The sequence below is a fragment of the Zalophus californianus genome, chromosome 11 (genome assembly GCF_009762305.2).
Source record: "Zalophus californianus isolate mZalCal1 chromosome 11, mZalCal1.pri.v2, whole genome shotgun sequence".
Taxonomy (NCBI): Eukaryota; Metazoa; Chordata; class Mammalia; order Carnivora; family Otariidae; genus Zalophus; species Zalophus californianus.
Window position 1 is genome coordinate 103,074,424 of NC_045605.1, and position 23,881 is coordinate 103,098,304.

The window sequence follows — 23,881 nt, forward strand, 5'->3', positions numbered from 1 at the left end:
CCTCCCTGAGAGGGAGACCCAGGACCAGACACCTTTCACCCACGGGTGCCGAGCTTGCCAAGGCTGAGGCAAGAGGAGGCCATGCCCATGGGGTTTCAGCGACCGCCGCCGGCCGCCCTGTACCTGCTGGGGGTGCTGGGTGAGTACCGGGGCACGTACCGGGCTACTGGGACTCGGGGTGCGAGGGGGTGCCAGTTCTTGCCCTGGTCTGATGCAGGCCCGCATGTACCCTCTCTGGAGCATCGCGGAGGGTTGGGGGCCGCCCTGCTTGTCCCCCCATCCCTTTACCACCTGTCCCAGCTCTGCTTCGTTCTTGCACTGCGGGGGTCTTCCTGCACCCGTTCAGGTGGCACCCACAGGAAATCAGACTCTCAGCCCCCATCTAGTGTGAGCCTCCTCTACAGCCCCCCAACACACACACACCTTGAGTGTCTGGCCTTCACCTAGATGCACCCAGGCACAGCGCACCCACAGTCTCCTGGGCAGTCCTGATGATGCTCTGAGCACAGTGGGCCATGGCAGGGTGGGGGCTGCCGCTGAGAACACAGCTGAGCATGTGCCAAAGACTCCCTTAGTTCCAAGTCCTCCTGACTCTCCCGGAGGTGCCCCAGCCAGGCCGGCCAGCCAAGGTGTGAGCACACACTGGGTCTGTTCTCACTCCAGGCCCAGGGGAGGGGCCAGTGTGGAAGCAACCTGGGGCCTCTGAGAAGCTGGCTGGGGGTCAGATTAGAGGCGGGTGAGCCTGGGGCCTCCTGTTTGCTGGGAGGGAGTTGATGGAAGCTGGCCCATAAATATTTATGAAATGCAGGGGGTGAACTGGGTGAGGTCTGACCACTTCTCAGGGGTTTGGAGGATACTGCGGGGCAAGAGAGATGCTCGACTGCAGGCCAGGTGGGAACAGGGCGGGTGTTTCGTCTTCCTGGTTTGGAGGCCAAGGACCGGGGGCCGTTGGCTGCCTGATCAGGGAGGCTCAGTCCCTCCTAGACAGGCTGGTGTGTAGTGTGAGTAGTTTGAGTAGGTGTGAATGTGTGTGTGAGGAGGTAAGTGTGTGTTGGTGTGTATGAGAAGTGTGTGTGTGTGTGTGTGTGTGTGTTCATGGGCCAGACACGTCTCCAATTGTAGGTTTACCTTCTGCCCGTGCATGTGATGATGGCCCAGGTGCTCGCATGTTCACACAGCCCTTCTCACATGAACCGCAAAGACATACAAAATGCCTCCTGTCCCCAGGGCAGAGGCCTAGAGATGAGACCCTCCTGAGGAGCTGCTGTGGCCTCCTTGGCCCTGGGGGTTCCTAGGATGGGGTCCTTGATGCCACCGGGGCAGGGAGGCTGGCCAGGGGATGGGAATGGGGTCCTGCTCTCTGGGCCTCCCATTTGAAGCCCGTATCATGGGGCCAGGCTTCTGGCAGGATCAGGCAGCTCCCCGAGGCCAGCAGAGCCGGGAGTCAGGGACACTCGGAGACAGCACCTTCCCCGGGAGTATGGGAACCATCTGGAACCCCAGGAGCTCATGCTTTCCGGTGTGTGTGTTTGTGTGAACTGGCAGATAATAAGCATTCCCATTGTTCAATGGGTCACCGCTTACAAAATACCTTTGAAGCCATTTTCTTCTGTAAGCTGCAGAACAGTCTAGGAGGGGGGCGGGCCCCAGCGCCCCATTTTATAGTCGGGAAACCGGAGTTCCAGAAAAGCCAAGAAGCAAAGCCCAGGGCACGGCAGCTAGTAAGCAGCAGGGACCCAGGGCCCGCACTCCTGCTCTCATGGAGGAGAGTTACCCTCAGAGTACAGACACACCAAAGCCACTCCCACAAGTAGGAAAAGGGCCGCAGGTCACAACTACCTTGTCAGACATGCCCCAGCAAGGGCAAGGGATGCTGAGGGCAGGGGACGCCGAGGGCCAGGGCTGGGGCTGGGGGCCAACAGCACGCACACCCTTTGAGCCATTCCGGGAAGAGACACCTGGCCACCAGAGCCCTGGGGAGGCTGTGTCTCCTGGCTGGCCACCAAGGTTGTGACTAGGGGAACTTTGGGGCACGAAGATGCCCACAGCATGCCTGGGGTGGTAGTCACAGCTGGTCCCCTCTGTCACTGCCTTTAGCCCCAACCTGCCTGGGGCTCACCTGCTCGGGGAGCAGGGTTTGGAGACAGCCCTGAGGGTCAGGCCCGGCCACCAGGATGGCAGAAGCCAGCACTGGGGCCATGGCAAAGTCATGGGCGCTGCCGTTTGGATTCTGATCTGCCACTTGCCAGTTGAGTGACCTTGGACCATACTGTAAGCCTCAGTTTCCTCCTCTGCAGAACGGGAATAATAAGAGTCTGTGTCTCGTATAGAGATTTGTAAGGATTAAACGAATCGATTATGGAGCTCTGCAGAGGAATGTCAGTTCAAGTGTAGTAAGTGCTCAGTAAGCATGGATGGTCCTAGTAATTACTACCATCATCATCACCAGGGTCGGAGTCGGCAGGGAGCAAGTGAGCTCGGGACGTGGTGGAAAGTCTCGCCAGACGCCAGCCTGGCCCTCGCTCCTTCTCTTCCCCAGTCCTCTGACCCGGGCGATTCCTGCCTTCATTCATCCACCTACAAATATTTATGGGCCATCTGCTGTGCGTCCAGCGCTGTGTAAGGCACTGGGGATCCAGCAGTAAACAAGACGGGAGTCCTTCCGCTTGTGCAGGGAGCACCCAAAATAGTTACAAATTCCTAAATGTTGTGGTGAGTGCGATGCAGAACACAACAGCAGCTGTGACTCAGTGGCCAAGGTCCCTGAGGAGTGGGCCCAGTCCAAGGGGAGGGCCTCTCTGAGGCAGTGGCATCTCCTCGGAGACACGGACGCAGAAAGGAGCCAGCCAGGCAGAGCAGAGGGGGAAGTGTCCCATAGGGGTTGGCAAGGACAAACGCAACAGGCGGACAGGAGCGAGAGGGGCTGGGCATCCACAGGAGACAGGGGGTGGCCCGGGGGCTCTAGCTTCAAGCAGGCTTGCCCGGTCCACTGTCGCCTTGCTGGCTCTGGGCGCAAAGAATTCAGCGCCCAGCAGCCCAAGCTCCCCACCCCCAGTGGGGAATAGAGGAACCCGGGGGCTCCAGTGCTGGCACTGGCCCCTCTGGTCACTCTGTCCAGTTCCAACACTTCCCCGCAGAGCCAAGGAGGGATTTCAACTACACCTGATGAAACTGATTGAACACCTAGCCCCTGCGTGCATGTGTGTGTGCCTGCATGTGGGTACATGTGCGAGCACATGCGTGCATGCTGTGTGTGTGCATGTGTGCATGCTGTGTGTGTACATGCGGTGTGTGTCCTTGTGTGCGTATGTGTTGTCTGTGCACGCAGGTGTGTGAAGGCCTGTGGGGCTTTGGAGTCGCGCAGATTGGGGTTTGATTTCTGTTGAGCCCCTCACAAATGATAAGAACATGTCTCAGAATCTCAGTCTTCTCATCTATAAAATGGGGATGACCACCACGCCCACCTTCAAGGACAATGCAATTGTAAATCTGGTTCATTCACTCATTCAGACAGCAAGCGTTTATTGAGCACCTTCTATGTGCTGGCCACTATTTGAAGTGCTGGGGACACAACTGAACCATCGAAATCCCCACCCTGACAGATCCAACATAAGAATCGGGGTGTGATGGGGAGACAGACAGTGATGGCATGGGTGCTGGGAGCTCATGAGTGGGGTGGGGCTGGGGGGTTGGGAGTGCTGGGCACCATGCTTACCCCAAGGAGGGTGCAGTGGGTCTCATGAGTGGATAATGTTTGGGCAAATGCTTGTAGGAAGTGAGTGAGTACACAGTGTGGGCCTGGGCCGGACGATCCAGGCAGAGGGGCAGAGTAGAAGAGGAAGTGTGATGAGTGCCCTCGAAAGGAACGGTCCCCCACACCTTTCCAGGTCCACACATCCTTATCCCCAACCTTGGGCCAGACACGTTTGGGAATTCGGAATTTTCCAGATTGTGTGTCATACTGCATATGTGCTGTGTGCTCATCACCTGCCAACGAGGTCTTGGGCAACACCCCCGAATCGAACGCATTCCCATTCAGTGAAACATGAATTCACACCCGAAGAGAGACCCATAAAGGCTGCAAACACCCTCCTGCCAAGTGCACTAGAAAAGACTTACAGTTTGGGGTCCTGAGTTGCAGGTGAAGGATTATAGCCCCAGATCACTTCCTCCATCGATACTACCATCATCACCATCACGTCCTGTTCCCACGGGAACCCTGAAACTCCCCTTGCCGTCGGGGCACAGCTGGGACAGATGTGGTGGGAACAGGGTAAGAAATTGGTGGTGACTGGCAGAAGCAAAAAGCGTCCTGTGCCACCACAGACACCCATGGAGACATCCAGGGTGAGCCTTTCCCTCCTTGGCCTCGGTTTCCCCTCTCTGTACCCCGGGATGAGCAGGCTCCAGGTTCTCCCAGTGGTAGATTGCCGTGATGCGGTGGTGATGGGGTTTCTTGTCCTGACTCTACCATCAGCAAGCTGTGTGAACTTGGGCAAGTCGCTCGGCCTCTCTGAACCTCAGTTTGCCGATCTGAAAATGAGAATGAGCGTGGGCCATGGGTGGAAAAAACTTTGGGATATGTGATGCTCTGAACAAAACGGAGGGCTTGTCACTGTCCCAGTGGAGATGCAGTGGAAATTCGGGCAAATTCAGTTGGACACAGCAGGCCACCAGTGAGAGAATGAGCACGACGTAGACTGTGACAGCCATTCTGCCCGCGATCAGCTCACATCCACGGGTCGGCGCAGGCGCCGTGAGTGGGATTAGAGGCCCGAATCTGCTGTTCCTTCTGCGGGCACCAGTCCCTCGGCTTCTCCTGACATAAGCTCGGTGTGACCCTCTGCGTGTCTTGCACATAAAAAGGCTCCTGATCAAAAACCAGCCACTTCATCTGGTTCTCCACTGAGAAACAGATTTGGGGCCTTTGTGATCTTTGTTCCCCTAGAGCCTTGATACAGACGCGGGGTAGACAGCACTCCGCTGATTAGTATCATTTCAGATAAAGGGGGTTTCTGACCTTCCAACTCAGCCTCTCATCAGAGGACGAAAGGAAGACAAATCCAGAATGCCCCCAAAAGGCAGTCCGACATGTGGTGCTCGCTGTGAATTGAGGAGACGTTTGTGGACTATTAAGAGTGACCCCTTGTTTATGGAAAATATGGAAAATCTGACTTCCAACCTGGGCTGAGTCCTTCCAATTCCTGATCTGGGAATCAGGGTGATAGCAGCCCCCTTCAGTAAGGCTGCCGGGGGTGGGGTCTCCCGCTCAGAGAGCTTGCCCTGGGGTTTGCACGAGGTAAGAGTGCCATAAATGTTCACCATCACTGTTCCTATCAGTGGCATCCCAGCTCCTCGCCGGGACCCCGCTGCCATCCCAGCACATGGCGGCTGCAAAGGCAGATGTTCGCGGGTCCCAGCAGGGTCTGTGAGTGAGCCTGGGGCCAGCCAGCCTGGGCCAAGTTCTGGCTCTGCTGAGTCCTGCAAAGGGGAACTGCTAACACAGTACACTCACCAGCAATTCCCAAACCCAAACAACGCCTACAGGTCTCCAGAAAATGCCTTTGGTGCAAATCCTGACCTGAACAAATGGCAGGCTATTTATAATCCTGCGCATCCCACATAGTGTGAAAATTCATGTTTCGCCGCAGAACCCATCATGAGTTTGAAGCTGGAGCTCCAGACACAGGGGGACAGTAAGGTGCCTTGAAGGTGCTGGTAAACCAGATCTGACAGGTTGCCGCCCGGGGCTCATGGGGATGCAGCCCGATGTGGCCAGAGCAACCTATTTTTCTTTTTTTTTTTTTATTTAATGTATTTTTTAATTTTGATTTTATTATGTTAGTCATCATACATTACATCATTAGTTCTTGATGTAGTGTTCCATGATTCATTGTTGGCGTATAACACCCAGTGCTCCACGCAGTACATGCCCTCTTTAATACCCATCACCAGGCTAACCCATCCCCCCACCCCCCGCCCCTCTAGAACCCTCAGTTTGTTTCCCAGAGTCCATAGTCTCTCATGGTTCAACTCCTCCTCTGATTTTCCCTTCATTTTTCCCTTCCTACTATCTTCTTTTTTTTTTTAACATATAATGTATTATTTGTTTCAGAGGTACAGGTCTGTGATTCATCAGTCTTGTACAATTCACAGCGCTCACCATAGCACATACCCTCCCCAATGTCTATCACCCAGCCACCCCATGCCTCCCACCCCTACCACTCCAGCAACCCTCATTTGTTTCCTGAGATTAAGAATTCCTCATATCAGTGAGATCATATGATACATGTCTTTCTCTGATTGACTTATTTCGCTCAGCATAATTACCCTCCAGTTCCATCCACGTCATTGCAAATGGCAAGATTTCATTCCTTTTGATGGCTGCATAATATTCCATTGTATATATATATATACCACATCTTCTTTATCCATTCATCTGTTGATGGACAGCTTGGCTCTTTCCATAGTTTCATCCTATTTTTCAAGAACATCTGGCTCTTGGGATTTTTTTTTTAAGTCAAGCAAAACAGAAAGAAACCTTTTTTTTTTTTTAATTGACTGGAAAAAAATGTTAAGCGCCACGCAGAGCAAATACAACCCAGCCAGGGCCTGATGCAACCTACCGTATTGCTGCACCGAGAACCAGAGCGAGATTCACCGGGAATGTTGGGGAGGCAAGAGGACTGGGGGGGCGGGGGGCGGGGTGAGGGTGTAAAAGTCTTGGGGCTGCCTTCAGGAACGTTTGCACTCCTCACAGAGAACCTGCCAGCACAGCAGTGTCGGAATGGCTGAGTCTCTGTAAATGGGGGGGGTGAAGAGAGAGGCCAGGAGAGCGAAACGCCTCCTAGGTCTCTCGGGCTTTCTCGGCCCTGCACTCAGCCTGGGCTCAGCCACTCCAAGCCCGAAATTGTGGGGGTCCGAGGGGAGGCTGGCAGGGGAGAGAAGGGGCCTTTGGAGGATTCTCGTTCCTGGCCCCAGCTGCTCGGCTGCTGCTGTGGATGGCAGATTAGGAAATGGCACAGTGCATCCGAGCCCCACGTCCCTCGTGGTCCCCAGGGTCTCCAGCCTTCTGTTTGCAGCTCCCGCAGCAGCAGAGCTGGGGGCCTCGGGCTGCATGCAGGGCTGGCTGAGCTGCAGCCCCGGACAGTCTCGGAGAGAACCTGAGCATAGTCCGCAGGGTTCCAGGGAAGGAGGCCGCTGGTTTGCACCCCTGTGAGGAGCAGCTGAGAGAATGAAAATATGTCTCGGACAATGAAAACCTGAGCATATCTCTGGACAGACAGAAAAGAAGAAGCATCCAGAAGGCTCAGAGTCAGTCACTCATCTCACCTCCACTTCTGCCCGGCCCCTGCCAGCCACTGAGATATATCAGGAACCAAAAGGTTATAGATCAGAGAAGTCTGAACGGAGAAGAAGGGGAGGGATCGGGGCGTCTAACTTCCTCATTTTACAGATGAGGAAACCAAGTCCAGAGAGGTTGAGCGACTTGCCAAGATCACAGAGAGCAAGTTCGTGGAAAAGGCTCCTCATGGCATGTTTCACTAACTGAACGGAATTCCAAGTTCTTCCCTTTCCTCAGGTCTGCACTCCATGAACATGCAGGGAGTTGGTGAAGGAAGGGGAGGCAGCTTGGCCCAGCAGTCAAGAGCATAGAGTCTGTGACAGATGGCTTGGCTTTGAGTCCCAGCCCCAGCAGTGACCTGCTGCTTAGCAGCTTAGTTCATCTTTCTCCACTTCTTCAACTATAAAATGGAGATCAAAATAATAGTGCCCTACTGGAGCACCTGGGTGGCTCAGTTGGTTAAGGATCCGACTCTCGGTTTCAGCTCAGGTCGTGATCTCAGGGTCGTGTGACTGGGCTCTGTGATGGATGGGAAATCTGCTTGAGGATTCTCTCTCCCTCTCCGACTGCCCCTCCCCTCACTCGCACATGCTCTCTCCTCTCTCTTTAAAAGAAATAAATAAATCTTACAAAAAACGATAGGGCCTATTTCATAGAGCTATGGTGAGGTTTGAGAGAGTTAACATATAAAAACGCCTGGGTAAATGTGAACTCTAAAAGTGTTGCCAGTGGTGATGATGGTGATGGTGAGGCTGATGGTAAGGCTGATAAACATGGTGATGGTGGTGATGGTGAAGGCGGTGCAGGTGTTGTTGAAGGTAATAGTGATCGTGATGGTGATGATGGTGAGGCTGATGGTGGTAGTCATGGTGATGGTAGTCATGGTGATGGGGATGAAGGTGAAGCTGATGGTGGTAGGGATGGTGACAGTGGTAGTGATGGTGATGGTGATGATGGTGAGGCTGATGGTGCTAGGAACGGTGGTAGTGATGGTGACTGTGGTAGTGATGGTGATGGTGATGATGGTGAGGCTGATGGAGGTAGTGAAAATGGTAGTGATGATAGTCATGGTGATGGTAGTCATGGCGATGCTGGTGACAGTGACAGTGATGGTGATGGTGAAGGAAGGACAAGCCAGGAAATGCTGCTCCACCGAGGACATCAGGCACCCAGAGGGAGGCAAAGACTTGGGATACCAGACGCCCTTCCTCAACAAAGCATTTTGGGGATTTTACTTGGTTCTCCAGCTTGTTCAGTCTTTCCCAAGAACGTTGTCTGAGAGGGGCCTGGGCCATCCTGTGTGAGATCTGCCAGAATGGTCTGGTCTGGCCCCTGCCCCCAGGGGTTCCAATGTCTAGGGGCTCAAGCCCCTCGGGGACAGGGTCTAGGCTGCGTTCATCTCTGCATCCCCAAACTTGGCGCTCTGGAGGCACAACGAGGTGGCAGTGAGCACGGGTTTGGAAGGCAGACTCACGGTTTAAATCCAGGCCCTGGCTGTTGCTGGCAGTGTCCCCCTGGACAGGGCATTCTCCCTCTCCCAGCGTCTACACCATGAATATATTCAACTCACATCACGGAGCCGTGTGGAAGAGTAACAGTGATATCTGTCAGGAGCCACCCTGAGTGCCGAGTATACAGTAGGTGCTCAATAATTGGTAGCTGTTGTTAATAATGAACATTGACCATGGTGACCTGGGGAGTATGAAGGTCTCGAGTGGGAAAGAGAAGTGGCAAGCCCTCCACGCATCCCAGGCCGGCAAAGCACCCCAGCCGTCCCCCGAGCACCTGCCCCAGGCCCCGCCAGCTCCACAACCAGCGGCCCCAGCTCCGAGCACTGGACGCCAAAACCTCACAGTGTTATTACCAGGAGGCTTGGCTGGGGGGAGAGGGCCGACCGGCTGGGGCCTGTCTTCCCTTACAATTCTACCACCAGCTCCAGAACACTCAGGCAAAAACAGCCTTTTTAAAACACACCTATTTTTTTTTTTTTTTAAACACACGGCAAAAATTTCTCCAAAGCCATTTCAATGGAACCATTTACTCCCTCAAGTTGTCACCCTGACTGTCCCGGCTCCCGGTTGCGAAGCTAGCCCAGGGGTCAGACAGACGGAAATCAGAGCCCCAACTTCAAAGCTGACAGAGCTGAGCGGCAAACGTTGGGGCAGGGGTGCTCTGAGGCCACACAGGTGCACCCCCCTGCCCCAGGCCCACCCAAATCCGACCTCCGCCACAGCCACAGATGAGCTGGCCACAGGGGTGCTCCATGAGAGTCCCCGCAATAAGCCAGTTTGCGCCCCCAGCTCCGGAGTCAGACGGGACTTCCCAAATGGCCCCTGTTGCTATTGAACAGGCCTGGGCAGGAGCCACACCAGAGGGGTGGCCAGCTCCCCAAGACCCCTGTCCACTGGGGCTCTGGTCCTGACTCCTTTGTGCCCCCCAGCTGCGCTATCTCGGGCCCCCCCCTTCCATCTCCGAGCTTCGACTTCCTCCTCTAGAAGCTGAGCCGTTGAAGATAAATTGCTGTCATTCCTATCCTGCTTTGGGGATATCAGAAAGTAGCAAATGATGCCTGGGGTTCCCATTCTGGGTCATTCCTCTGGTTCTCTACAACTGTGAAGTTCAAGCTCTTTTAGACTGAAAGCAACGCTCACGAGGGGTTTACCCTGCAGCCGAATGCACAGAAAGGGGTCCTTATCCTCACAACGGACCATGTACTCTGACATTCTCTATTCTCGTCCATTTCATTTCGTAAAAAACGTGACGGCTGCATGACTACATAATTTTTAAAAATTAATGGTGGCAAGGCCACCTATCACTGCAAAGGAAGAGCACGAGGAAACGCTGGGGGGTGATGGAAATGTTACCTTGACTATGATGGTGATCACCCAGAGCTCTGTATGTGTTAACATTCATAGGTCTGTGCACCAGAGGAAAATCCACTTTACTGATGTTCGTTTAAAAAGTAAAGTTTTAAAACGGGGAAAAATTTGATAGCTGCAACCCACAGAATTGGTTTCATGACCCACCTAGGGGTTCTGAAACCCTGAACCCCATATTGGGGGGGGTGCAAAAGAGGCCACTGCTCACGCTGTGGGTGGGTGTGAGGTGGGGTAGGGGGGTAGGGGGCAGGAGGGAGGTTCCACTTCCTGACCCTCCTCTCTCCTTTCTGCAGTCACTTCCTGCCTCGGGGGGCCCTACTGGGAGGACTCAGGTAAGGAAGAGCCATACAGAGGCCTGGAGCAGGGGCTGGTGGGGGGGGCAGGGCTGCGATTCCATCAGGCTATAGGGGGACCTGTCAGAGTGAACCCCACCCCAGAGAGAGAGCCCCAGCATGCCCAGACTCGTACACCCACACTCACATATACATTTAGATGCCCATGTGCCGACGGATGCCCTCAATGGCCTGAATGCTAGTTCTCAGGATAATTTCTATTATAACCCACTCACCATGCAGAGAAAACATACTGGCCCATAATGCACCCTGCAAAGTCCTGTTTCCTACTCGCTCCTGCCAGATCTCCCCGGTCAAATGCATTTGCAGCTGAGGCTGTAGAGAGAGGCTGCACCAGATTGTAAAGTATGTGGAATGCCCTGCCTTCAAGGTTGGACTTTTAAGAGGTTAGTGTTTCCCAAACAGGGCTCATGGAATGTGTTGGATAAAAGGTAGGCAACACCGTCCCTCACTGGAGACTGACTGTGTCTACCGGCCTGGAAAAGGCTCTGAGAAGTCCTACAGTGAAGAAACCTGTTCGGTAATTTTTAATTCAGCAGTTCTCAGACTCATCTCTCCCCAGACCTCACTCTTTCACATTTCTTAAGATAACATCATGCTGAATGTGTTTTGGGAGAAATGTGGCTAGAGGGTCTCAGAAGCCATGTGCAAACAGAAGGAGCCGCAGGGGCCTTGGTGGGCCCTGTCCAGGACCTAGAGCCCTGCGGTGGCATCCTAGCTCTGAGCTCTAGCAAGTGCTTTGTCCTCTCTAAGCCCCAATTTCCCCACCTATAAAATGGGGAGAACATCTCTTCTCTGGTGAGGAGTCAGTAAGTCTGCTCACTGGAGGGAAAGTGCAGAACATCCTGCCGATGTCAAGTGTTGGACGAGCCCCCGTTGTCTCCAACTAGTCTAGCGACCTTGCCAAGCCCTAGCGCTGTGCTCTAGGCCCCAAGCCCCAAAGATAAAGGTAGCCTGCCCAGAACTTTTCCAACCAGGGTAAAACCTCCATCCCGCAATCACTTGGAAAAACCTTCTACATTAAAAAAAAAAAAAAAAAAAAAAAAAAATTCTTGAATAGGTAATACAGTTGCCTGGCTTAAAACTTTGAAAATATAAAAAGACCTACAGTGATGAACCTCATTTCCATTTCTGTCCCCCATCTGCCCAGTCTTTCCCCCATCCTAACACCCCAGGTAACAACCACATGGATTCCTGTCTTGTCTCTCCTAGAATCTGTACAGATACAAATATATATATATCCTTTTTTCCTTCACGGAGCTTTAGAAAATCACACTAGTCCTGTTCCTACCTATGATCCAACAATTCCCCTCCTCGGTATTTACCCAAGAGAAATGGAACACGTGCCCACACAGACAGACATCAGTTCACGAACGTTCCACACGGCTTTGTTCACAGCAGCCAAATGGTGGCTAGATAAATAAATCGTGGCATAGCCACACAGCGAGACCTTATTCCACAACAAAAAGGGATGTGGTGCATGCAACGATGCAGAGAAAACCCAAATGCCGAGGGAAGGGGCTCAGACGAGAAAAACAGAGTAACAGAAACACAAACACGCTGCATGATTTGCATGATTCCATGTACATAACATTTGAGAGGAGGCAAGACGCGTCCCTAGCGACAGAAAGCAGATCAGTGGGCACCTGGGGCTGGATGCAGGGGAATCAGTCGCACATGGGCACAAAGGAACTTTCCAGCTGTGTGGTGGTAGTTCCAGACATGCATGCGTTTGTCAGGTTCCCCTGAACCACTCTCACAATGAGCGCATTTCACTGGGTCTAAATCGTACCTCAACAGCACTGATTTGAGAAGTCAGAAAGAGAAAAATATAAACGGGCAACAGGCCCTATTTCTATTGAAGCAGAACTTGCAGAGTGGGGCGATCCTGCTGGACAATGGGGTGCTGAGCACCCCCTTGCCCGCTGCTCTGAGTTCCCCTCAGCTCCGAGATCTCCAGCCCCATCCCCTGGGGCCCCGCTGCGGGGGACCGCCTGAGTGTCTGGGAAGCCCCCCCAGCCCCACCCCGCTGTGCCCCCAAGGACAAAGCTCCCGGGAGCCATGCAGGCAGCCCGCGGGGTGGAAGGCAGCCTGGCTGGGTGGGAGCCTGGTGGGGAGAGGGCAGAGGAGGGTTCCCACGGAGGGGACCCCCCCACACACACCCCTCTTTGACCCCCAGGGAACCCAGTGAGACTGACAGGCTCCAGCTCACCGTGCCAAGGGCAGCTGGAGGTCCTCCTCGGGTCCACATGGCGCACAGTGTCTAGGTGGAGCTGGAGACAGAACCCGAACCACCGGGGGGACCCCAGGCAGGCCTCGAAGCTCTGCCGGAGCCTCTCTTGCGGGGACGCCTTGGTCTTGACCCACTTACCTGACTTCAACAGTCCCCAGGCCCCGGTCACCTGCCATGGACACCTGGGGTCCTTCTCCAACTGCACCTCCAGTGAGGCCAACCAGAGGAGCCCTATGGGCCTGATCTGCCTAGGTGGGTGACGAGCTGGCCACACGGGTCCCCTGGGCCTGTGCACCAGCCCCCGGGGAGGCTGCCCAGGACCTGGGATCTGGGGCCTGAGCCGGCAGGTGGAAGGGGGTCCTGACTTACAACAACCCCCCCCTCAGAAACATATACTGGTGGGGAACTGGAGGGGAAGGGCTGAGGGGGTGCCGGCACCTGCCTGGGCGGGGGGGATGGAAGAGGTCGAAAACCTGGTTCTGCCATTGCTAACATTCCCGTCTCCTATTAACCTTCACTTTACCAACGGTAAAATGGGTTGGTGCTGCCCACCCCACGGGACCCTTAGAGACAATGTGGACCAAGTGGGCCTAATGGGGCAAATGGCACTTACATCACGCGTTCTAGGTCTTTCTCCAAACTGTCTGGTACCCCAGCCCTCCCCCCGACCCCGCACTCTTTCCCCTCAACCTCCAGTCCTCCCTCCCAGGGCTCCTGCCTCTCCCTCACCAGAGTATCTCATTGCAGAGCCAAGGAAGACAACACCTCCTCCCACAAGCCCCCCACCCACCACCACTCCAGAGCCCACAGGTAAGAATTCTGAGGTTCCTGGTGCCAGGGTGTGGGATTTAGCAAATAAAAACCCGGGATGCCCCGTTGCACTGGAATTTCAAGTGAACATGAAAAAATTTTTAAGTAGGTCCTAGGCAACGTTTGGGAGCTCACGACCTCCCACCGGCTGTGGACCTGTCTTTCCTTGGAACCAGACAAGGAAGGCCCCCCACGGCCAGCCGGGCAGCCCTCAGGCCCGCTCCCCGCTTTCTCCCTCCACAGCTCCTCCCAGGCTGCAGCTGGTGGCCGGGCCCGGGGGCCTGCGCTGCGCCGGCGTGGTGGAGTTCTACTACGGCAGCCTGGGGGGCGCCGTTGGCTACGAGGCGCAGGACCAGGACGGGACCCAGGACCTGAAGAACCGCATCTGTGCGGCCCTCCAGTGTGGCTCCTTCCTGAAGCATCTGCCGGAGGCCCAAACGACCAGGACCCAAGATCCAGGGGAGAGTAAGCCCTTGCCCATTCGATGGAAGATCCAGAATGCGAGCTGCGCCTCTCTGGAGCAGTGCTTCGGAAAAGTCCCCCCCTATGAGGGTGGCCAAGCTCTGGCCCTCGTCTGTTCTGGTGAGTGAGACCCCGCGAGGACCCACGGGGTGCCCCCAGATGCTCCGCCACCACCTGGTCCCAGAAACCCCTGCGTGGGGCACTGGGCACTGGGCACTGGGCACCATGGAGAACGGGAGGGAAGCAGAGGGTGGGGTGGGGTCAGGAAGCTACACTCCCACCCAGTGCTCTGGAGATCTCCGCAAAGTAACAGGGAACAAGCTCAAAAGCACCGCCGGCCTGGCTGCCGCTTGGGAAGGTGGGATCAGCCAGGACTTCCAGGATGAGGCGAGGTCTCCTCAGGGGTTTGGAAGGAGGAGAGGAGCGTGGGTTTGGTGGAGCAGAGGTCCCACCTCTTTAGGTGGGACTCGTGACTCGTGCCAAGGATCAGAGCAGGTGGAGCACTGGGAGGGGACCAGCCTTGCAAGAGGGCAGTTTGTAAATCCCAGAATTGGAAGAGCCCGCTGGAGCAGGGGTGACAAGTGGGAGGTCCCCCGGGCACAGCAGGCAGAGGGAGACCAGAGCAGGTCCCCAGAGAGCTCCCCGCAGAGGCTCCTGCACAATGACAAGAAGACTGACGAATCTGGTGTGGCTGAGGGGAGGAGACCAAAGAGGATGGTCTTGGGGACCCCAAAACCAGGATCACTGGGGAAGTGGAGGAGGAGGAGCCTACAGGTCAGAGGAAGAATAATCATAGCATGCCTCGGGAGGGAGTGGGTTCCCATCACCAGTCCAGACTATAAGAAGTCAGACTTACTGAGCACTTCCCTGGTGCTAGAGACCTTCCCAGGACGGTCGTTCATTTTCACAACAACCTCAGGAGGTGGGTGCTATTATTATCCCCACTTTACAGATAAGGAAGCTGAGGCTCAGAGGGGTTAAATTTCTTGCCCAATATCACAGAGCATTAGCGGGGATTTCCACTCAAGCAGTGTCACTCCAGAGCCTGCTGTCTAAACCTTGGCTGCCAGAAGCATGGTCCTGGACCAGCGGCACCAGCTACATCAGGCTGGTTAGAAATGCAGATGTGCAGGCATCACCCCAGACCTACTGAATCCGATCTGCGTCTCAGCAAGGTCCTATGGGTGTGTGTGCGCACATCTGGGAAGCCTTGCTCTGGACCACTGGGCTATCCCGCAAGTACACCCGCCCCCGCCCCCTTCCCTCCCCACCCCTCAGCCACCCCCCAGCCCCACGGGTACCTGGTGTGAATTAGTCAGACACGACCCCCTCCAGGTAGAAGCAGCCCCCAGGGTTTCCCGGCCTGATAAGGGGAGATGGTCTGGCTCTCAGCCCCACCCACCACCGCCCTCCCGCAGTCTACAACCTGCAAAACCAGGCAGGGAGGGCTTGCCTTTGAAATTCTGTTCTAAGTAGAAAATTTCCTGGGGCCTTTTAGATGGATGTTGCTATGGAAACAGGCCAAGCTGGTGAGACCACAGCTCACTCTAACCTGAGCCCAGGTGGGCCTCAGCCTGGAGCCCAGGCCCCACCCACCCTGACGAGCAGAAGTGGACTCAGTCCTTTCATGCCCAGTCCTTGAGGCTGGGCAGCAGGATTGCTGGGTCTTGTCTCACCCCTGAACTGCCAGGACCCAGAGCAGGAAGTGTTTCCCATCCCCAGGCCTCAGTTTCTCCTTTCTGAAAAGCCCTCCCACCTCTCAAGGAGCAGCAGGTGAAGGAGAGGATGGTTCTCAGAGGGACGTGGACCCAGGGAGAGCCTGTTTCTCATTGCTCTTCTCTTTACCCTCACCTGCCTGGGGGCCCCAGGCATCGGGCATTGCCACTCTGCAGCTGCTCCTCTGAAAGCGCCCATGGTGTCACATCTCAGGATAGCTACCAGCAGCTGCCCACACATGCCAGGGCAAGAGCGTGATGAGGGAAATGCCAGAAGATGCCAGAAGGAGGGAAGGACAGAAAGGAAGGTGATCCCAGCGCCCCCCCCCCAACAAGCTGGGCTCTGCCAGGGCCCCCCCTTGGCCAGCGACACGGGGCCCCAGTGGCCAGGCATGTAGGCTAGGGGCCAAGGAAGCTCCCTCCAAACCCGCCATCTGCCCTCCATTGCTTCCCCTCTCCAGATTTCCAGCCCAAGGTGCAGAGCCGCCTGGTGGGGGGCAGCAGCTTGTGTGAAGGCTCCGTGGAGGTGCGCCAGGGCAAGCAGTGGGACATCCTGTGCGACGTGCCCCGGGCCAAGGGCACAGCCCGGTGGGAGGAGGTGTGCCAGGAACAGCAGTGCGGCAAAGTCAACTCCTACCGGGTGCTAGATGCTGCCGAGAAGACCTCCCGCGGCTTCTCCTGTCCCCAGGAGAAGCTGTCCCAGTGCCACCAGCTGCAAGAGAAAAAAGCCCACTGCAAGAGGGTGTTTGTCACGTGTGAGTTGGCCACAGCCCACCGGGGCAGAGGGCAGTTCTGGATTTTCCCTCTAGGACCTAAGCACTGAGTGTGTTTCTGAGGGACAGGCTCCAGGACTAGACAGAGAGCTGCGGAGCCCTAGAAAAGGATGGAGAGCTGGCAAATTGTGGGGGGGGCGGGGTGGCAATGGTGCTCAGACAGCAGTGAGCATGAGCCATAAAGAGGAGACTGGCCTTAATGGACGAGAGAGCTTTCATTCTATCTTCTAGTCTTCCAGGATGGAGGATAGAAAAGCAAGGGAGAAACAGTAATCGAATAACACATAAAAGAGGGATGGACAGACGGATGGATGGATGGACGGATGGATGGACAGACAAACGGACGGGTGGGTGGATGGATGGATGGATGGACCGACGGACAGACGGGTGGGTGGATGGATGGATGGATGGCTATTAGCATATGATGGCAAGGTGATCACTTATAAGCAACGGGCAAAGGGTAGAAAGTTAAATAGTTGACAACAAGAGTGGCCCGTGATAGCTGGATGATGAAGTGCTGGATGATAGGGAGTAGACAGATGAATGGGTAGCAGAGAATTCCAGAGACGGCCGGAGGGGCGGGTGTCTAACCGCCTTCTGCACATGCTGGTGTTACTGCCAGGAGCAAGGCGGGGCGCGGGGGGAGCCGGCCAGCCAGCAGCCTCCCTCCGAGCGGACAGTTCCGATGGCCCGGGCAGGACCTCCCTGACCATCTCTGCCTCCCGCAGGCCAGGACCCAAACCCGGCAGGCCTGGGCGCAGGCACCGTGGTGAGCATCGTCCTAGCCCTCGTGCTCTTGGCAGTGCTGCTGGTCGTGTGCGGCCCTCACGCCTACAGGAAGCTGGTGAAGAAATGTAGGTGCGGGTGCCCCAAACCCCGTCCCTTTCAAGCCCCTGTGAGGAGAGCCGGGAGGGGCGGAGGAGGGCACCTCCGCTTTGCCACCCTTCCCCTCCCCTCCCCCCAGCCCCTCCTCCCCGCCCTTAGGAACAGAAAGTCAGGAACATGGTAAGCGCTGATTGGCCCACACCTGACCCTGCCCCCCCCCCCCCGCGACGCACGCCCAGGCCAAAGGGGCGTGGCCTTTTTCAGAGTGGAGCACGCCCCCAGCCTCCAGATCTGGGTTCCAGGCCTGGCTCCAGTCCCTAGCGACTGTGCAGGACGCTGATTGAGCCACTTCCTCTCTGAGCCTCAGTTTCTTCATCTGCCTAATGGGCGATTGCACACATTGTGAATATAAGGGGCTGGTATCCTTGCCTTGCAGAACTCTGGGAAAAATTATTCAGAGACAGGAAGTGGATTAGAGAGGCTGAGGCTGAAAAGAGAAGGCCTGGCGATGCGCAGTGTTGGCCAGGTCCCTAGCACCCTCCTCGGTTTTATTCTGGTTGTAATGCCCCGTGGTTGTTTCTTCTGGAGAAGCAGCCCCCTCGACACGCTCCTTTAGCTCTGGTTGGGTCCAGTTGCCCTCCTGAGCAAATCAGAAAACTGAGACGCCGAAAGACTTCAGGGGGTGAAGTCCAGCCGCACCTATGACCTCCTGCCTCCCTTCCCCCCCCCACCTCCCCATCCTTCCCTCCCATGATCCCTGCCCACCCCCGTCCTCACGTGCCTTTCCTGCCTGTCTCCCAGTCCGCCAGAAGAAACAGCGCCAGTGGATTGGCCCCACAGGAATGAACCAGAACAGTAAGTGTCCCAGGAGGCAAGGTGCTCCCTCAGCCCTAGCCAGTGTCCACACGGGTCATGGTTAACAGCTGACCACTATCAAAGCCGGCAGCAACTTGAGGCCTCTCCGCCATGCTCATCTAAGGTGGGACCGTGGTCAACAGATGTTACCAGGTGGTACCCCGAAAGAGGACTCCATGATCATAGAGATTTAGAAATCAGCGAGTTAAGCGACATTAGACTTGGTTCTTTATCTCAGGACTTATCAGAACCTTAATGGGCATTTTTGCAAGAAGGGCTGTCCAATCTTTTTCTCATGGAACAACTGAAAAAGGCCATTCTTAAAACATTAAAACCTTTTGAAGCAGCTAGCCCATCCCGCCCCCTCGTTCTTCATCCTCTCTCCCCCTAGCCACAGCCAGACCACCCTAGTGGATAGAACCATGGCCCCCCTCCCCCCTCCCACTCCACATTCTTCCTTCCCTTTTGCAAGTCAAGGTGTGTTGTGGAAGTCTCCTTTACAATATAAAGCCCCTCAGCTCTAGGAGAGGAGGGATGTTATCTGCCCTATCACTTGTATTCCAATTCCCTGCTTAATAAATGCTGGATGAATGACTAACTGACCGGCGGAAGGCCCACCCCGACAGTTAGACTGCTGGCCAACCCCAAGCTGCTCTAAAACTCTGGCCCCTGCAAGAATGAACCTGCCCAGGGAGAAAGGATAGAGGGATGCACTGAAGGAACTGTGGGTGCCCTTGCCCCCTCCCCCATCACACAGAAGGAACAAGAAATTTAAATTCCCGGCCCCTGTTGGGAAGGAGGAGGGACAGAGCAGCGAGGCTAATGACACCGTCTCCTGCCTCTGCTCAGTGTCTTTCCATCGCAACCACACGGCGACCGTCCGGTCCCAGGTTGAGAACCCCACGGTCTCACCCGTGGAGAACGAATACAGTCAGCCGCCCAGGAACTCCCACGTCTCTGCTTATGCAGGTAAGCGGCCGCCGATGCTTCCGGGGATGAAGGCGGCAGCACGGGTCACGTGATTGCCCGGAGAAGGGATGCCCCGGGGGACAGGGAGCTCTCACTGCCCTTTGACAGCGCGGTCCCAGTAGAGTATGGAACGGATCCAGCCTTCCCGGGCCTCAGCTTACCACCGCCCCCGCCCACCGCCGGAGACCGTGAGCCGCTCAGCTCGAGAGAAGAATACGCTGGGATGCCATTAACCACAGCACTGCTGTGACCTAACAGGCCTGTTTCTCCGCAGGGCCTTGTGGGCCGGATGGTAAATGAGGCTCCTTGGATTCCTTCCAGGCAGAACAGAGCTAGCGGGGGCCTGCAGAAGCCCTGTATTGAAGGCTCCCTGACTGGCACGAACAATTAAGCCCCAGGGAACCTGGAGATCAGTATCATTAGTGAACACTGGCTGATTTGATCAAAACAGATACAGGACTGTCAAGCCACCAGCTCATAAAGCCCCTGTGATCTTCAGGCCCCCGCGGGCTCCTGGGCTCTCAGGGGCTCTCTCTGTGTCGCCTGGTGGGGTAAGCCTGCTGCAAAGGGCCTCTTTTCTTTCTGCAGCTCTGGAAGGGGCCCTGCATCGTGTTTCCACCCAGCCTGATAATTCCTCCGATAGTGACTACGATTTGCACGGGGCTCAGAGGCTGTGAGAGGTGAGCCCCGCTCCCTGGCCCCCTGGGATCCCCGAACAGCCCCACGGATAAGCACCAGCCCCTCAGTTCCTCACCTCCTGCCCACCCTGCCCATCTGGAATGGGGGGCTCTGCACATCTTGACTTTTTTTTTTTTAAGATTTTATTTATTTATTTGAGAGGGAGAGTGAGTGAGAGAGAGAGAGAGAGAGAGCACAAGCTAGGGGAGGGGCGGAGAGAGCGGGAGAAGCAGACTCCCCGCTGAGCAGGGAGCCCCACATGGGCCTCAATCCCAGGACCCCAGGATCATGACCTGAGCTGAAGGCAGACGCTTAACTGACTAAGCCCCCCAGGTGCTTAGCCCCCACATCTTGACTCTTGCAGGCAGAAAGAATAGCATTAGCAATTTAGGTGACAGACGCTGATTTGGCAATTATAGCAGAAGGATCATCGACCTTAACCTCTTCTCCTAAACTGCATCTTAGAAGGCCACCCAGAAGAGCCCCCAAGACCCCTAGAGAGCTGTCAGCGGGAAGAGGGACAGCCTCTGTCCCTGACATCAAACCGGGGGCTCGGGGCCTGTCCCCCACTTCCCTGAACCCTCTCCGGGGTGTGAGGTTTCCTCCTCTGACCTGTTTCCTTCTCTCCCCACAGAACCAGGCACCAGGCACGAAACATCAAGAGCCAGACCTGTCTCCTGAGAACACTCTTGCATCCGCCACCTGGAAATAATTTCTGCCCCAGCCAGAACATGGACCGAGGCAAGGGGCCTTCAGATATGTCCCCTGTCCCTGCAGCTGCGGGCTGCTGGAGCCTGGCCCAGGGAAGACCCCCAACACAGCCGGGCTGCCCCTTCGCGTGTGGGAGCCGTGAAAGGCACAGCCCAGAAACAAGACCCACCCCCCCCCAAGCAGACATGTGGGAAGCGGTAGCCAGAGGAATTGGTTCTTTCCTCAGACTCTGACCCCAGTGAAAAGGAAGCTCCGCTCTGGGGCGCAGGGTGGGACGGGCAGGGTGGGGGGGGGCTCGGTTTTCTAGTGTCTTTTTAATATGTTCTTTGTAAATAACACTTTTTCTACTTTCTGCAAGCCAGAGGGCCTCCCCTCCTCAGTGCAGGGTCCAGCCCCTGCACCCCTCTGGGGACAGCGGTACAGCTGTCCTGGTTAGAAAGAGCAGCTTGGCATGGCAGGCAGCTGGCCCCTGACGCGGAGCCCCATCACCACCCTGCCTCTGTGGCCGCCCATCAGCCCTCGCCCCAAGACGCCTTCCCGAGCAGAGAGCATCAGATCTCTGGGACCGCTGGCTGCCAAGCCCACGGGCGCCACGCCACCTCAGGGCCTGGCACAAAGAGGGCGCCTTGTAAATCCTACCGATGTGGGGTTTTGTTTCGCACCGCAGTTTAAACTTCAAAGCTAAAGTGGTTTCGGCCCATCACAGATAACTTCCAAGCCGAGAGTCAGAGACCGGGGCTGGACGTTCCTGGAAGTTAAATCATTCCCTCAACGGGAACAGTCTCTGCTAGTCAGAAACTAGAGACGCATGTGTCTAGAAACACACAGTGCCCTGCGGTGCCCAGCTTTCCTTAGTGCAGAGGGGAGTACGAGCGGGAGAGCTCACTGGGAGCCTGAAGATCTAGAAAAGGCAGAGGCCAGGCCGGGCCCCACTAAGCCCTTGGGCACCAGTCCCCTTAGGAGGCCTCTTGGCTCACCAGGAGCACCGGGAGCAGCAGCTCCTCATAGCCCGGGCCACAGAAGCCAACTCTGGGAGAGCCTACGCTGAGTTACTGGAAGGATATGGGGGAGGGGTGCTCACAGAATCGGGGGACCCGGGGGCACTAGCATGCCAGAGAAATCTGGTCAGCCCTCTGCCAACACCTTCCAACCAGGCCTTCCGTCCTCCCCAGAGTCCCGTGAGAGCCCAGCGGGAGAGCCCAGGTCTCGGACCTGCCCCGACCATGCTAGGGATCTGGACACAGGGGCCCCCAGTCACCTTCCTACACTTGGCAGGGGTGAGGGGTTCCTCCGGAGGGAACAGAGAGGCGGCTTTTAGGGAGAACCGTCGGGGAGCAAGAATTCCAGTTCCCCCAGAGGTCCTTCAAGCTGGACTAAGAATCCAATTGACGTGAGATGGAGTAACAGGAGAAAATCAAATTTGATAGGAGTGTGTACAGGGAATCCACACAGACGTGGAAATTGCAAAGCCAGGCCAAATGAGGTCTATGTGTCGTTTTGACCAAAGGAGAAGGTGTAGGGCCTGGGACTGCAAAGGGAAGGAGTGCTCTTCACAGGGCAGTAAGACAAGCAGATGTTTGGTGATCAGATGTTTGCCCTGCCGTACAGACGGGCCACTCAGATAACAGTTATCTCTGGCAATAACTTATTCTGGAAAGACCTCCAATTTAGATTCTTCTATGCAGTTAAAGGAGGGGCAGCAGTGTCTCGTGAGCCCTCAGAGTCTTGATGCCTTCAGCGCAAAACAGTCGGCAAGCCAAGTGGCCCATCTTGGGGAGGCGCACCCTCCGCCCCTACAGGGCGGAGGCTGTGAGGCACCAAATGTCGCCAACCAGCACCTTTCTTGGGAAAAGCTCTCTACTCTCCAGCTTGGCCATGGTGCGTGGCCTCAGCACAACCAGGGCCTACTTAAGCCACCAACCCCTCGCAAAAAAGGAGCTGCATTGAGGTGTTAGGTCTCTTTGGAAAACTGTTTTCCAAGCGGTGGCAGGCCTGGGTGGGGCGCCCCACAAAGATGTGTTTGGTAAGCAGTTGAATAGGAGCTGTCTCGGCCTTGGAGGCGCCTTTTGTCAGGCTCCGGCCTTAGCAGGAAGACTCAGCCCACAGGCCCAGGGTGGGTGCTGCTCCCCGCCACGAGCCACTCCCAGGCCACCTCCTTCACAGAACAGGAGCCCGGAGGCCGTGCTGCGGCCTGGGCCGCCTCGGGTCCACCCTCTTGCCTTACAGCAAGCTGCCAGAGCAGAGTAGGGGCCAGCGGCCCCCTGAGCCAGAGAGGGTAGGGCTCACTGTGTGTCCCCACCCCACCCCCCATGCCAGCCCATTTCCCTAAATTACGTCACCTGCCTGACCGTCGGGGCCATGTGAGCGTGCCGAAGCCCCTCTCCATCAAGCCCTGTCGGAGAAAATGGTGCTTCCTCTCGTCAGCCCCTCGTGCCCCCTGCCGCCACTCCAGGACCCGAGGCAAAGTCAGTGACTAGACTGTGCTGCCCGAGTGCGATTTGTCATCTTCTTCCTACAAAGCCAAGTTGGCTTCTGACTCTCCCTGGTGTCCTGTGTCCTGAACCCCGGACACATGCAAGGCACCACCGGAGTTCGGGAGGGGGCGAAAGGCAGTAAAAATGTGACTAAAGCCCAGGGATTCTTAACGTGGGCCTCAATTCCGCAAGGCGGGGTTCTTCTTCAGGGCAGTGGCCTCTTCTGACACCACAAAGGCACAGCATGGTGGCGGAGCAGGTCAGCCAGCCAGCTGCCAGCCCGGCCCCCGCCCCTCCAGGCTATGCCACCGGGTCCCTGACCCACCCACCCCCACCCACCCCCACCCACCCTGCAGTCTCCTCCCTTGCTTAAAATTGGGGATCAAAGGGCTGTCAAAAGGACCCAACGAGATGATGCATGCATGTCGGGTGGCCCTGCTGCATATCCAGTACTGACAATCCACAGCATCTCTGCACGTTGTCCACAGGCAGCCTGTCCCCGTCACTCGGCCAGGAAGGAAAAGCAGAAGGGCTGACTGGAGGGTCCATCAGAAGCCCCCAAAGCTGCCCTTACTGCTGAAAGCAGAAGACACCCTCCCAAACCTCATGATAGAACCAGCTGAGCTCAGGGTGGGCTGGAGAAGGAGCAGGCTGGGCAGTGGGCCGAAGACCACCTGGTTCACAGCCAGCGTCGCGGCCCCTATCAGTTCAGAAACTGGACGGGCTGACAGCCGGGGGGGGGGGGGGGGGGGGGGGGGGGAGCAGGAATGTGGCACTGCCCTCGCTAGGCTGAGCCCCG

At 56.2% G+C, this 23,881-nt stretch overlaps 1 protein-coding gene across 1 annotated transcript; it reads left to right on the forward strand.

Moving 5' to 3' along the window:
* Positions 1-23,198, forward strand: CD5 (CD5 molecule). The gene is made up of 11 exons (XM_027579742.2): positions 1-139; positions 10,518-10,556; positions 12,757-13,062; positions 13,558-13,620; positions 13,864-14,202; positions 16,259-16,552; positions 17,299-17,424; positions 18,197-18,250; positions 19,100-19,219; positions 19,808-19,899; positions 20,532-23,198. Exons 1-10 carry the CDS (start codon positions 82-84, stop codon positions 19,894-19,896), a joined length of 1,488 nt encoding a protein of 495 aa, XP_027435543.1. The 5' UTR covers positions 1-81; the 3' UTR covers positions 19,897-19,899; positions 20,532-23,198.
* Positions 23,199-23,881: the final 683 nt, after the last annotated feature.